The sequence below is a fragment of the Fringilla coelebs genome, assembly GCF_963513975.1.
Source record: "Fringilla coelebs genome assembly, chromosome: 6".
NCBI lineage: Eukaryota > Metazoa > Chordata > Aves > Passeriformes > Fringillidae > Fringilla > Fringilla coelebs.
This window is the reverse complement of record NC_140034.1, coordinates 53,594,789-53,609,485: the sequence shown is the minus strand read 5'-3', so window position 1 is coordinate 53,609,485 and position 14,697 is coordinate 53,594,789. Positions and strand designations below refer to the sequence as shown.

The following is a 14,697-nucleotide window of genomic DNA, read 5'->3' as shown; positions in this document are numbered from 1 at the left end:
GAGTTACTTTTTAATCAGGGAAAAACACATAAAGTCACACCTTTTTCCCTGCAGAAATCATCCAAGCAGCCACATCCCAGCCCATGCTCATCCCATGGTGCCAATTCCATGGCACAGGGTCCCAGACACCCCCAGATTTCTCAGCCTGGCTTCCCACCAGCGTCCTGCAGGCAGGGAGAAGTCAAGGCTCCAGGCAAGGAGGGATGTGGCCCCAGTGCATCCTCTGCTCTCCAGCCTGTGCCATGAGGGGCTCCATCACCCTCCACAAACCAGAGTGGGAATTAGCTCCCCAAAAATCCCAAACCTGGCTTGGACCAGAGCCCAGCAGCAGACAGGATCCACACAGGCTTTTCCTCTGCCTTTCTCCTGAAACAGGCGTTGGGCTTAAAAATTATAAAATTAGGGACCTTTCCCACCTGCCTTGGATCACAAGACCAAGATGTTCCTCTCTATGCCCAAATCTTGGATATAATGAGTTATAGGGTAAGTCACAGCCCAAGGCCAGGATTAGAGGCTGGAAAAAACCATCCCCAGTTGTGAGAGTTGTGTTGAAGAGTAGGAATTTGGAGTGCTGTCCTGAGCACTCTGAAGGGGAGTTTATGTTGGAAAAGTGGCTGGGGTGGGAAAAGCTGCCCCTGATCCTACTGAACCTTTAGGGGATGATTCCCAGCATAGATCTGACCTCAGACCCAAGAGGTTGGAAACCAAGAGGTTGGAAACCAGTCCCTGCCTATGCAGCCAGTGGAGATGGGCAGGGATTTACTGTGTGGGGGAGCAGATAGGAGGAGAAGCCATATGTAACAACTGGTTTTCTGATGTTATTGTTCCCTTTTTCCATTCTCACTGGAAACATTCCAACCCTGGCACAGCGCACCAAAGTAGCTACAAAAGATCCCCTCAGGATCACCACCCACGCCAGGCTGGCTTTTGTCACCCCCCCTCACAATTCCCACCCAAAAACCACCTTCCAAGGAAATCCCCCCCTCTCCCTTGCTCAGAGTCCCCATTTGAGGATTCCGTGGATTTCGAGGCCGTTGGGAGCACGCAGAACGCCCGGGAGCCGCGGTTTGGGGAGGTTCCTGCTGGTTTTGGTCCATTTGGCTCCTGCCTGGCAGCTCTGGCCCGGCGCATGCGGGGATGACCCGGAATGTGCCCACAGAGCCACTCTCTCCGTGCTCCAGCTGTTTTGGGCCCCTCAGCAGCTCGGCCTTGTGGGTGCCACCAAGTCCCTACTGCGGGCCCGCCGTCCCCAGCATCCAGGGATCCTAATTCCTGCGCAGCGGGTGCCACATGGAGACGGGCTTGCGGAGCGTGGCCAGCATCTGGTTCCAGTGCGTGGTGCCCATGCCGCTGGCCGCCGGCCCGATCAGCACGTGGCCCGTGTTGTCACCGCGCCCGTCCTCGCCGCTCTCAGCCACCGTCACGCGCAGGGACAGCTCCTGGCGGGCACGGGGCTGTCACCACACACACCCGGCCAGACACGTGTCCCTGTGCCCTCTCCACGGGGACCTGCATCCACTTGCATGGGTGCCATCCCACATGTCACCATCCAGCCTGCCATACCCCCACACACACGGCCCTTTGTGACCCCATCCTGTTCAATCCCACCCCCTGTTCTTCAAGGCCCCCCAAATTCCTAAATACCCACCCTCATATACCCCCCACACTTACACATCCCCCTCTTTTTACCCCACACACCAAACAGGGTGCGCCCTGCTATATCCCACATCCATATCCTCCCCAGGAGTCCCCCACACTCATCCCCACTCCAGCAGCCATTTCCACACATCCACACCTCTCCAAACAGCCCCCACACATCCATATACCCTATAAGAGCCCCCCCACACACCCACAACCCCCACAGTTCCCAGGATCCCCCCCAGAACCCCACACCCTTAGGAGCTCCCAAGGAGTGGGTTTGGGGAGCCTGAGGAGCACTGGGATGTGCCCCCCTCCCCAGCCCCCCAGGCTGGGCCTGACCTGGAGCACGATGGCGGGCACGGAGAAGATCATGGCCTCGTTGAACACGGGGTTGGTGTCTCCCCTCTTCACCGCTGTCTTCTTCTTACTGATCTTCCTCCCGTCCTGCAGCAGGTACACCTTGACGAAGGGATCTGCTCGGAGGGCAGGAGAGGGATCAGTCCCATGTGTCCCCAGCCATATGGAGAAAGCGGGGGGACCCTTCTGGTGGCCCTTCCCGGCAGGTCTGTCCTGACGGGGAGCCACTCCCGTGTAGCAACCGGGATAAATGATGACAAACCCCACCATGGAGCCCACCTCACCTGCAGTCACCTTCCCATTGCTCCACACCAGGTTCTTGGCTTTGACCACCACCACGGTGAGCCGCTCGGCCGTGGGCAGGTAACTCAGGGAGAGCAGGATCTCCCCCACCGTGTCCACCGCCTGAGGGACACCACAGTCTGTGGGACACCACGTCCAGGACACGGCAACAACATCCCAAACCCCGGCTGGGAGATGGGACGCTGCCGGCTCACCCTGTTGGTGTCCTGCAGGTAGAGCCAGGCATTGAAGGGGCGCGTGGCCAGGTCCAGGTCGGAGAGCTTGAGCTCGGCCACGCCGGTGCTGACGCTGCGCTCGTCCTCGTCGACGCCGAAGACGGAGAAGCGCAGGCTGTTCTCCTCCAGCGCCGCCGGATCCAGCGGCACTGAGAAGCGCTCGTCGAAGGCCACGGAGTAGGAGCTCCTCTGGATCTGCCGTGGGAAGGGAGGGTAGCCCTGGCCCCCTGGGGCTTGGGGCTGCACCCCTGCTCTGCCCCAGCTCGTGGGGATTGCCGGGAGCGCAGGGAGGGCATCCCCAGGGCACGCCCCATCCAATCGGGATGATTTATTCCCGAGCTGACCGCAGCAACTGCTCGGCCATTGGAGTGAAAAATCAGGGCTGTGACCTGCCCCAGTGACTGTTAATTATTTTAATTAGAGAATCAGCGTTGGCCCAGTGCTCTCAGATAGATCCCAAGCCCCTGGGAGTGCAGATGCACGTCCGGCTTGGCCGTATCAGGCAAGGGGATTTATGGCTACAAGGTGTAACCCCCAGCCCTTCTCCAAGCAGAACCAACTCCTACATGTGCCCAGTGGGAATGGAGCTGTGTCCCTGTGTCAGGTCATTCCCCGGGAGCAGAGGCAGCAGCAGCTCCCATGGCTCATCCTGCAGGTACTGATCCCAAAGAACTGGCTGAGGGGAAATTCTCTGAAGTAATGAATTTAGAAATTTTTTTTCCCCAACTCCAGCCCTGTTTCAGCACCCAAGATGTCACAGGCAAACCAGGGCTTTGTCCCATGGGATGGAAAGCTGCAGCCTTGGATAGCATGGAGCAAAGTGGAACCACCAGCTCCCCAAAGCCGCCCAAATCTGGGTGGAGTAGGGACCTCTCTGTGGGGCTCTGTCACCCCAAAAGCTCCCCCAGGAGATTCTCCTCCAAGGACTCTCTCCTGTCTCAGTCTGCTCCTAACCCTTCTCCATCCCTGGGATAAAGGACACAAAGGCAGCACCTGCCATTCCTGCCTTCTTAGTCCATGCTCTCCCACTGGATACCACCAACCTCCAGAGTTCCTGGGGAATGAAGTTTCTCTGTGTGAAGAGCAGATTTTAAAGCCCTACAGATTTTACAGACTGTCTGTCTGCAGCCCACGCTGTATTTTGGGAGCTCTGGATCAAGTACAATCAAACAGGAGCAGCTATTTAAAAACCCTCCAGAAGCACTGGGGAAAAAAAGCGGCTGGGCCTTCATCCATGGCCTTGGGGCAGCCAAGGAGGTAAATTGTGCTGGTGAATTATAAATAATGACACTAAATAATAAATATCTCCAGAGCATAAATAAAGAGCCAGAGATTTGGACGGAAAAATGATCTAAAAGGGCACTGTGGAAATATTTTGGAGGCAGCAGCCAGTTTGTGGGGATGTAATGGCACTGCCACCCCAGTGGAGAGGTGCCTTAATGGGGAAAAAATTCCTGCTCCTTGCTGGAATATCTTGATTAAATTAACCTGACTCTGCAACAGAGGAACTGCTAGAAGAAAACTGAGGCTCCTGCTTTCCAAAAGCAGCTTTTGAGGCACTTAAAAAGGGAGGTTTTGCCCCAAATCCAACCCTGGTTGTGGCTGTCAGTGCTGCCACATGGATTTTCCACTGCCGCATCCTTTGTGGGAGGGAAAATGCTGGGGCTGCTGTGGGAAGGAGAGGGACTGTGGGGACTCAGGGGACTGTGGGGCCATAGCAAGACACCAGCAGCACCTGCCCAAACTGCCACTGCCCCCCAAATCCCACCCCAGGCCCCTTCCTCCATGTGCCAGAGCATCCTTTCTCCAGCAGGGACAGCCAAGCAGGAAAATTTCCCACCAGCCATGTTTGGAGATGACAAAGTCAGCCCAAATCCCAGCCAAGGGGGAGACACTCCTGCCTCTGCTGGGTTTCCAATATGCAAACCCACCTGGGACATCCCTCAAAATCCTGTGCCAATCCAGAGCTCTCTGCTCCCAGATCCCATGTCTGCTGTGGGGAGCTGAGACCCACCCCAAAATCCTACGTCAACCACATCCAGCCTGGAATCCCATGCACCCAAACCCCACGACTGCCTTGGGGAGCTGATATCCCCCAAATCCTGTGCCAACCATTCCTGATCCTGGCATGCCTGGCACTCCCTGCTCCCAAACCCCGCCGCTTCCTTGGGAAATGAGGCCAGGGGACGCTGCCACCCAAACCCCCGGGGTGACCCAGGGCTCTGTGGGGGGGTCTGGCGGGGAAGGAGGGGCTCACCCGGGAGATGCCGACGATCTGCTCGGCCGGCAGGAGGCTGATCCGCATGAAGCAGGACTCGAAGCGCGCGTCCTCCTTCTCCAGCAGGTCCTTGCCCTGCAGCAGCGTGACGTGCAGGGCGGCCGCCCTCCCGTCGTACTCCATGCACACCTCCACCTGCCCCACCGTGAAATCCTGCCCGAAGTTGTTCCCGATGGACGAGATGGAGTTGAGGGAGTCAGCCGAGATGGATTTCCGCAGGGGGCCGTAGTGGGCCAGGCCCAGGTCTCTGCCCATCAGCTCCAGGCTGCCCAGCTCCTGGATGCTCTCCAAGGTGTCCTCTGCCCTCAGGCTGCTCTTGCGGGACGAAGAGCTCCGGCCTGGCGCCCGCTGCGAGCCCGGGGCCAGCCCTCGCTGCCAGGGAAAGGAGACCAGGCGCTGCCATCCATCCCATCCCAATCCCATCCCTCCGTGCCGAGCCGGACAGCTGGGCTTCTCCGGCGCCTCCTTGGATGCATCCCGGCCCCTGCCTGGCCTCAAGCTGCCGCGGCAACGAGCCCGGAGCTTCCCGCAGCTCCCAGCTCCAGCGATCCCCACAAAAGCTCCAGCAGCACCAGGTTGCTGCCTGTGGCTGTTCCCCCCCGCGAGGGGATCCAGGAGGTATTCCCACCTCTCCAGCATCCCACGTGCCGCAAAGGGAAGGAGACGGACGCAGCTTGCCCCTTACCTTGTTCCTGATGTCCGGGCACGCCGCTCCGTACTTCTGCTCCAGGTATCGGTAGTCATAGTTCGGGAAGGGGGAAGGGGCCGGGTAGCTCCCGGAGCGCCACAGCTTCCACAGGTTGATGGCTGCGATTCCCAGCAGCGCCAAGGCGCCGGCGGCGTAGAGGCCGATTTCCCACCGCGGCGGGCTGGAGGCTACTGCGGGGGACAGGGGCTGGTCACAATCCCGGGAAGGAGCCTTCAGCCTCGGCTGCTTCCACGCCGGGAACTCGGCTCCAAGCTCCGAGGATGGGATGGGCCGAGGAGCGGATAAACTGCATCTCCCACCCGGGGGGCTCCAGACGGGTCGGGCAGAGGCTCTGCCAGCCAGAAAATGCCGACCCTGGCTCGGCTTTCCCGGAAGATGAAGTTCTTCTGTGTCCCAGCCCCGCTTCCCAGAGAGCGGCCGTGTCACTCCCCAGGTGCCGGGGGTCCCCTTGCTCTGTCCCACTGGCAGATGCGCCCAGCCCACATCTGCATTGCCCTCGGCCCAGCTGCTGCCTGGGGGTGCCAGGAAAAGCCGGGAGAAGGGAAAAACCACACGGAAAGCTGCTGGAAACAGGCAAAGCCCCGCGGGTGCCGCCGGAGCGAGCGGGGAGGGAGCGGCGGGCTCGGCTGCGAGCGGTTCCTGCTGCATTGCACCAGCCTCCATCGCTGCCGCGCCGAACCGGCACCGAGCGCCCCGTGCGACACGGGCGAGGGGCAGCGGGAGGATTCCTCATCCCGGAGCGCTGCCGCGGAGTCCTCCGGCAGCACCACGCCGCAGCGCTCCTTCCTTCGGAGCCGGAAAAAGCCCGGAGCCGGGCTGAACTCCCACATCGCATCCGAGCGCAGGGACAACCTGCTGCTCCCCACAGCCCTCCTCCAGCCGGAACAGCAGAAGGAACCGAGTATTCCCAGCCAAAGCGAACTGAATCCCGGGAGCAGCCCACGGGGAGCTCCGAGATTAAACATTGGGATGGGACCCGGGTCCTGCTTCAGCCAACGCACTAAAGGGCTCTGCTCTATCCCTGCATCCCGGCCAAGGACGCTGTGGGAAGCAGTTGGAGGTTTCCCGTGCCAGAGCTCCCAGGCTCCTGCTATGGTGGAGGGGCAAAATTGGGAATGAAAATAAAAATAGCAGAATAATCTTTTACTGGCTCTTACCTCTGAGGAACTCCAAGTGCAAATCCCAGCTGAACTGACTGGAACCTGCTTCCCCCTCATCCCTGCCTGTTTCTGAGGGCTGAGCACTCATGTTGGAAAACTTGGAGATTTTAAGGGTTTTACCTTGCTTTAGGAAACAAAACCCAGCGGGCACGTGGAGCAGAGGGTTCTCCCCATGGAAAGCAGCGGAGACCAGCCAACCCTTCCCCAAAACAACCTCCATGTGAGCGCCAGCAGTTCTGCCCCAAACCCTTCCCGGGCTCCCTGGGGAGGACTCACCACTGAAGCGGGATCTGCTGACGTGCCCAGTGTCCATGGCAAACGCTCCCTGCGAGGGGACAGCCTGGAATGCGCGAGACACAGCGTCAGGATGAAGGGGGAGAACTCAAAAATCCAATGCCTTGTGATTTTCCATCAGGGACGCTCCATCACTTCTCCCCCTCCATCGCTCCCGGCCCTGGCTCCGCTCGCAGGCGCTGAGCAAACGCGCTGGAGCCTCTCAGCCACCGGCAGGAGCTGCAGGAGGGACGGGAACCCTCGGGAAGGGGCAGAGCCGCTCGATTTACCACGGGAGCCTTTAAACAGGCGACATTCCCGAGCTCTCTGTGTGCGGAATCCCCCCTCCAGGAGCCCTCAAAGCCCTTTGCTGCTTTTCCAACTGAAACCTTCCTTTGCCTCCTGCAGTCTCCCAGCCTCCGCCGAGGTTTTGCCCTGGGCCCAGCCCAGGAGGGGCAGCCCCACTCCCCCATTTTGGGGTCACTGCGGGGTTTAGGGGATGTTGTTCCCCAGGAATCAGCTCCTGCAGTGGGAAAGCTCTGTTACCTTCCCCCCCAAAAAGGGTTTTTCCCAGTCAGGTCGAAAGGAAGCTGCTCTCCCAGGCAGATCACAGCACAGGCACCATGGATGTTGAGGGGGATTTATCCAAGGCAGCTACTCCTGCTATGAAAAGGGGGGTTTGGGATCTCCCAAAACACCCAACAAGCAAATCCAATGGGAACTGACCAGCACCCCCTGTTCCCTGACATCCGTGCCAGGGAATCACAGACCGTGGAGAGTTGGTGGGATCCCACAGAACCTCACGGGGATACAACCTCAGCACTGCACCTAAACCCCCCCACACCCCCCTCAGAGCACCCCAGCCCTTCTCCAGAGTTCCCAAAGCCCACCCAGGGAGCTGGCCTGGCCTCAGACAGATTCTGCAATGTTTGGGCCCCACCTTCCACCCCTTGGGTGCTCACAGCCTCAGGCACTGGGTGGGGGGGATCAACTCCCCCCAAAACCAACCAGGCTTGGACTTTAACAGGCAAAAGCAGAATTTCATGGCACGGAATATCAGCTGTGCTGGCCTGGCCCCCTCTGCAGGGGCACACGGCCCATCCCTGGGATAACAGGAGGAAGGGGAACTCTGGATGTGGCAGCGATGCTGGGATGGGGCTGGGAGGTGCCCAGTTCCTGCCCACCTCCTCCCTCTGGCACAAATCTCCCTGTGCAATGGACAAACCAGTCCTGCCCTGGCTGGGAACGTGCTGAGCTCATGTCATGGGCTGAGCTCAGCTCAAGGCCCACTTTGCTGTTTAGAGCTGAAAATTGACATTTTAACAAAGCAATGTGATGGAGATTTACCCTAAACTGCCTCTTTTAAGTCCTGAAAAACCCCTGTGCCCAAGCAAGGTGCTATGTTCCTCTCCCTGCTTCCCAATTATTTTTAATATGAGAACAGCAAAGTTTTCAGGACTGACTTTCCCTGCAGGAGGACAAACATCCCCTTTAAACCCCCTCCATCTCTTCCCAATTTCCTCTGGAAATTAGAAGGAATTTCTAATTTTTCTTTCCTTTCAGAGCTTCTCTCCCCAAAACCTCCCTCTCTAATGAGCTCTAAGCAGCAAGTTAAGCATATTTCCAAGGCATCACCTGGAAAGAGACTGCAGTGCTCAGCACTGGGATGAAACCCAGAGGTATTTTCCTATTAGGAAAACAGCATCAATCTCTCCTGAGTGAGGAAACGGGGGTGGAGGTGTTCGGGGAAGGATTTATGGCTTTTTTTTTGTTAACTGAGCTCTTCCCTGGAGCGTTGCACCGAGCTGCTCTGACACCCCCCTGACCTGCTGCTCAAATCCCTGGGAAATCAAGCCTGAGGCATTGGGAAGGGAAGAGGCACTGCTCTCCCGCTGCTGGCAGCACAGGGATTGATGGGTTATTCACCCCCAGACCTCAAGATCAGGCAGCAGAGCACTGGTTTGGGGCGCAGAGCCCCAGCTTTGGGGTGCAGAGCCCTCTCCATCCATCCCAACACCCCAATGCCAGGGCCAGGGCAGCTTAATTTTCCTTGGGAGCTGCTGCAGAGCTCAGGTCCCTTTTCCTGCTTGGAGGGACAATAAAACAGCTCAAGGAGGGAGAGAAAAACAGCATCAAAGCCACCTGTCCTCCCAGAAAAGGGGGTCCCTCAGCCTTCATGGGGTTGTCACCTTGCTGCTGCCAAGGCCACAGGCACAGAAACCCCAACTGCTGTTCCCAAAGCACCTGGGCCAGCCTGGCTATGGCCCCCCGAGCACGCTGCAGTCCCCAGACGTCCCAGCTCAGGTTCCAGCGATCTCCCCGCTCATCCTCCCTCCCTGTCCTGCCCCAGGCACCCGAGGCCGGTGCGCCGAGCCCGGGCTAAGCTGAGCACCGCGGTGGTGCCGGTCCTGCAGCGCTGCTCTGCCAGCCCAGCCCCTTCCACCCTCTCCAGCCTGCCCGGCCTCCATCCGCAGGGCACAGAAGCGGGATGGATGGAGTTTGCTCCTGGCACCAATAAAGACGCATCCCAAACTTGCCAAAACAGAAGGATTTGGGCTCTGCTCTCACCCATCGCCTCCCCAACCTCCCCCCAGGGGACACATCCCACCCAAACCGGGGCCCCCCGTGCTTTACCTGGACAGGTACAAATCCTCAGGGATCTGCGGGGACCCCGGGGCGGCCCCGGCATCCGCCGAGCTGTGTCCGCTCCCACCGGGCAGGGGGGACCCTGCGACCCCCGGGGCCCGGCCGGCCGGCGGTGGGGACCGGGCAGAGCCCCCCGCGCCGCCCGGGGGTCCCCAGCTCAGCCCGGGATCCACGGGTCTCCCCAGCCCCGGGACGCTCCCCGGCCCCCCGCCGCTGCCCGCGGGTCCCTGTGGGTCCAGAGGCCAGCCCCGGGGTCCGGGATGGATCCGGGATGGATCGGGATGCCCCCCCGCAGCCGGGATGCTCCCCGGCGGTGCGGGACCGGGAGCGGCTCCGCTCCCTCGCCCAGCCCAGCCCGGGGCGGAGCCGCCGCTCATCCGTGCCATGAGCTGGGCGGTCTCTGCGCTCGCCAGACCCTCCCCGGGGCTCGGCTCAGCCCAGCCCGATGCCCCCGGCAGAGCCTGGGGACCCCGGGGGTCTCTCAGTCTGGTTTGCCTGCCGGGCTCCCAGCTTTCCTGAGGAAGCTGCCATAAAAAAAACCTCAACAAAATTTACCCCAAATCCCAGCCAGGAGTGAGCAGGGACAATGCCAGATCCCTCATCCCACACCAGAGCCCCCCTGCTGTGTGCTTGGCCAGACCAGGCTTCCCCAAATCCCCCTTCCCAGGGACTCCCTGGTCCTTCCCCCTGCATCTCTGCATCTCCAGCTGCTCCTCCCTGTGGACCCTGATGAGTGTTTCTCTCCATGGGGTCCCACGTCCCCTCCCCGGGTCCCTCAAAGGCTGCAGAGCCCCTCTGGGCTCTCTGGATCTCCACCCTAAAGCCGAATCCTTGGAGTCTCCCTCATCCCAAACAGCTTCCAGCTATGTGTCCTTCCTGCCATGGGGACACCTGGGGCTGTCCAGCAAGCTCTTGGCTTTGGATCTTCCTAAGAAAAACCATCAGATCCCCCTCCCTCTGCAGCAGAAAGTGGAACCTTTTGGGATCTGGCCCTGAAAGCCCCTCGGAGAGTTTGGCTCCATGCCCACCACACCACAACCATTGGAAAGACTGTGCCTTCACTCCCTCCTGTGGGATCTTCCCTTTCCCTGCCCTCATATCCATGGCTTCAGCCACCTCACCTAAATGCCCGGTGACTTCCAGGGCACCAAGGAGCAATTTCAGAGAGCAGGAGAAACACTTTCCTCAGAGAAAATGGAATAATTGCGATTTTGTGGGGAAAAGACACCCACACAACCTGAGAAAAGGTGGGGTCAGAGGCCATGGAGCATCGTAACATTCCAGAGGCCCTGTAATTCCCAGAACATCCACATCCAGCCACAGGGCCAGCTCAGTGCTGACTGCAGGCTCCCTGCTCTGGAAAGATCCAGGGAGGGCAGCACTGGGAGATGCTCCCATGATCTCTGGATGGAAGTTCATTTCCAGGGAGAAAACACGGCAAGTTCTGGCTGTACCAAAAACATTTCCTGGATGGGAGAACAGCCAAGGCTCCTTTCCATGAGGCTTCCTGGCTCTTCCTCTGGGTACAGCTGGAAAGGAGCAGGCCACGGTCCTTCCCCACTTCCCAAAGCTCCTCTGCCTCCCCAGGGATGTGGCAGGATGTCCCTCTACAGGACAGCTCAGGACCCAGCACCCTCCAGCATGGCACCTCACAACTCACCACTCCAGACTCGGGGCAAAAGTGATCCCCAGATCTGTTCCAGATGGGACTGGATCAGGCTGAGGTTTGGAAATTTCCAAGCTGAGCACCTGGATTCACCCAGCCTCACACAGACACCAACTCACCTATTAAAAACCCCTCCTTTCTAAAGCCAACACTTACCTTTGGCCAAGCTCTCCAAGAAATTGGTGTGACCACAGGTGGGAGACCTGCTCCAGGTGAGCTGGACACTCCTGACTGTGGAAGCAGGAGCTGGACCTCTGCCCTCCCACAGGGAGGGTCCCATTATAGGCCACACCAAGCATTATTCCCATGAGGAATCTGGGTCTCCTTCCACCTCCTCCCTATGAGGCTGCTTTGAGCACTGCTCCCAGATAATCACAAAAGGATTCCCAAATCCAGGTGAGTTTGCAGTGACCAAAGCCCACCTTTTTCCCTGAAAACCTGGACACATTCCTTACCTCAAGGCCCTGCATGCATCCACCCATCCTGTGAGCTGGAGGGGACACAGCCCAAGCCCCCTCAGCCCCCTGGCTCTGTGTGTGAGGTGACAAGAGAGGACCCACAGGCACATGCTGTCCCAAAGGACAAACTAGCACTCAGAACTGCATGGACAGGATCCAGACTGTCCCTGAGATCCCTTGGATGCAGACAGATGAGTCACTGGTTCACATATGAGGTCAAAGCTCCTGCATCTTTCTGGACGTTCCTCACCAGGTGCTGCCAGTGCAGGCAAGTGGCGCTTTGGTGGGAGAGGAGTGCAGAGACAAGTCCCCCTGTGTCACCTGGCCACCTCCCCAGCTGGGGATTCCCAACTTCCCACTGCCCACTTTTTATAGATGGAAAGCATTTGAGACACTAAAGCTGGGAGATGTTGGCCGTCATTCCCACAAGACAAAACCAGATTAAAAACCCAGACGTGCTGGGCAGCAGCTCTGCAAGCTCTGCAAGAAGTTTGGGGTTGCACTCTCGGAATTGTACTGTGGTGTTTGTGCCATTTTCCTCTGGATAAACACTTCCCTGAAAAGCAGCCAGATTGGATTAAGCAGTGACAGGGTGACGTCAATGCCCGGGACAGCGACGCGAGGGCTCGGAGCAGAGGGTACAGAATCCATGTGGATTAGTGAAGCTCTCACATTTTGGAATAATGACCTGGGGAAACAAAGCAGCCCAGGCTTCCAATTCCCCTTCCAGGATGCTGAGTCACCAGCAGAAACGCTGCCTGGCTCAGGATGCTCCCCGGCTGTGCTGTGCCAGGGACATGCTTGGCCTGGGCCTGCTGGTGGCAGGGGGACAGGGACAGAGGTGTGACACTGCAGGGATCAGATTTCCCAGAAACCCCTCACTCTGGAGCTATCCTGGAAGGAACAGGGCAGTGACAAAGGGCGGCAGAGCGCAATGTGCTCCTGTCAGACCCCAGAGCAAACCCCCTGCAGCGAGGACACGAACCCAGCTGAGGATAAAGCAAAGGACTCCAGACCGATGGGACACTCCCAGCTTCTGCTCGTGACACATTTTACTCCGCAGAGCAAAGGCAGGTTGATCCTTCTCACTTCACCTTCCCTTACATTTAAGAGATGACCGAGACTAAAAGAGAAATTAAAAATAAGAGCTAAGGAGAAGTTGTCAGTCTCCCCAGAGCTGGGACACACCACCCACGTGCCACAGGCCGCTCCAGGACGTTGGAAGTCAGAGGGATGCCCCGTGGAGGGGCTGGAACAGCAGTGCAGCGTGGTACATCCTGTGCAAGGAACGCAGCTTGGCCACACGTCCCCGTGTACCCGTGGTCACCTCACCGAGCGCCTCACCCCATCCTCCTCTGCAGCTCCAGGTAGTTCCAGCAGGAAGAACAGAATTCATTTCCCGTGCCTGGTCTCTGTACACTCCAAAACAAGTGTTCCTAATGCCCAAACGCCCCACGGAGCTCTCGGTTCCCAGGGAATGGAGCAGCAGATCCCTGTGTGCCATGCTCTGAGCCCCATCTCCACACCCGCTTCCGAGGCAGACACACAGCACCCGGTGAAGGCCCCGCCCCGTGTGCAGGGTCAGCACTGACCTCCCTCCACACAGACTTCCTCTGGCCCTGCCCTGGTGACACAAGGAGAGAGGGGGGCTGTGTCAGTGCCATCCTCCCCGTGAGGATTCCCACAGGCTGGAACGCTAACAAGGACAATGAGGAGTTAGGTAGGATAAGGTTGGGACTGTGCACCAGGCCCCCTCGGGCACCACAAGTTCCTGTCAGCCCCGTGTCCGCGCTCAGAGCTTCCTCTCCCGGAGCTTGCTCCCGTTGGGCTCATCCAGCAGGGCTGAGTGTCCATCCCCGTTGCTCAGGCATTTGTCCTTCTCGTGCCTGTGCTCCTGCTTCTGCCGCCGGATCTCCTTGTACCGCAGGGTGATGTCCCTGCAACACACACAGCACACAGCTCCAGCCTGCAGGAGCACGCCAAGGGAGCCTCTCTGCACCGAGCCCCTGGGGATAACAACTCACTGGAGCCTCTGGCTGGGCATTTCTACCACTGCTGATGGCACTGATTCACTGGCAGTTTGTGCTTCTGGCTGGTGTCCTGGCTCTTCCCACCTCTTCCAGAGCACAACAGCCAATCCTGCAGGAGCAGCCACTGCTGCCCCCTCCACACAGCACTGCACTTCAAACAACTGTGGAATGATTTGGGTTGAAAGGGATCCTGAAGCCCATCCCATTCCACCCCCAGCCATGGGCAACCTTCCACTATCCCAGGATGCTCCTTCCATCCCAGCCTTGGACACTCCCAGGGATCCAGGGACAGCCACAGCTTCCCTGGGCAGCCTGTGCCAAGGCCTCAGCACCCTCATTTTTCCCCACACCACACCTAACCCTGCTCTCTGACAGCGCAGAGCCATTCCCCCTTGTCCTTCCCTCCAGTCCCTGATATGCAGAGTTCCTCTCCAGCTTCCAAAACTGGAAGTCTGCTAATTCCTTAGGCCCTGTGGAGCTGCTTTCCATGATCCAGACAGGAAACTGCCAGGATCAGGCCCAGGGAACTCCCTTTTCATTTCAGAACCTGCACCCACCCCGGAGAGCCGTGCTCTCTCCCCAGGCAGTCCCAGGGAGCACATTTGAGGATGGGGTTTGAACAAATCCTCCCAAAACCCTGGCCAGCCCTAAATGCAGCCCCACTCACCGGATGAAGAAGCGCCAGGCTGTCCAGGTGAGCACCAGGATAATCCCCAGGATCCAGCACTGGGTGATGTAGAAGGGCAGGGAGAGGGTGAGAGTGTAGGGATCGTACTTGACGACGATCAGGAACTCCGTGGCAGTAATAGCAGCAACCAGCCAGGCCTGTTGGCCCAGCTTCTTGTGGAACTTCCTGCGGGAGAAACACAGACAAAAAACATCTCATTGCTGTACAATTGGGGATGTGGAGAAATCTGCACAAAAAGACAGCTGGGGCAGGGATTTCATTCAGCTTTGCACT

At 58.7% G+C, this 14,697-nt stretch overlaps 2 protein-coding genes across 3 annotated transcripts in view; both read right to left on the bottom strand.

Annotated features, from left to right (window-relative positions):
- Positions 1-1,245: 1,245 nt before the first annotated feature.
- SYT12 (synaptotagmin 12) lies at positions 1,246-11,528 on the bottom strand (the record flags this gene model as incomplete). Its single annotated transcript, XM_084207800.1, is given in 14 exon segments — positions 1,246-1,439; positions 1,981-2,114; positions 2,283-2,403; positions 2,496-2,711; positions 4,774-5,166; positions 5,480-5,673; positions 6,940-6,996; positions 6,999-7,003; positions 10,704-10,884; positions 10,887-10,946; positions 10,949-10,986; positions 10,988-11,053; positions 11,055-11,111; positions 11,401-11,528. Coding segments are annotated over 14 exon segments (1,824 nt in total). The 3' UTR covers positions 1,246-1,265.
- Positions 11,529-12,743: 1,215 nt separating this feature from the next.
- The window catches only part of PTDSS2 (phosphatidylserine synthase 2), a 30,127-nt gene continuing 28,173 nt past the window's right edge, over positions 12,744-14,697 (bottom strand). Inside the window, exons 11-13 of one of the 2 annotated variants that reach the window (XM_084208001.1) lie at positions 14,404-14,589; positions 13,731-13,897; positions 13,526-13,643 (exon numbers count right to left, since the gene is read on the bottom strand). In XM_084208001.1, coding sequence (XP_084064127.1) covers positions 13,753-13,897; positions 14,404-14,589 — 331 coding nt within the window. In that variant the 3' untranslated portion in view covers positions 13,526-13,643; positions 13,731-13,752. Of the gene's footprint in view, positions 13,644-13,730; positions 13,898-14,403; positions 14,590-14,697 lie in introns of both variants that reach the window. The other variant, XM_084208000.1, reaches the window with a different exon arrangement.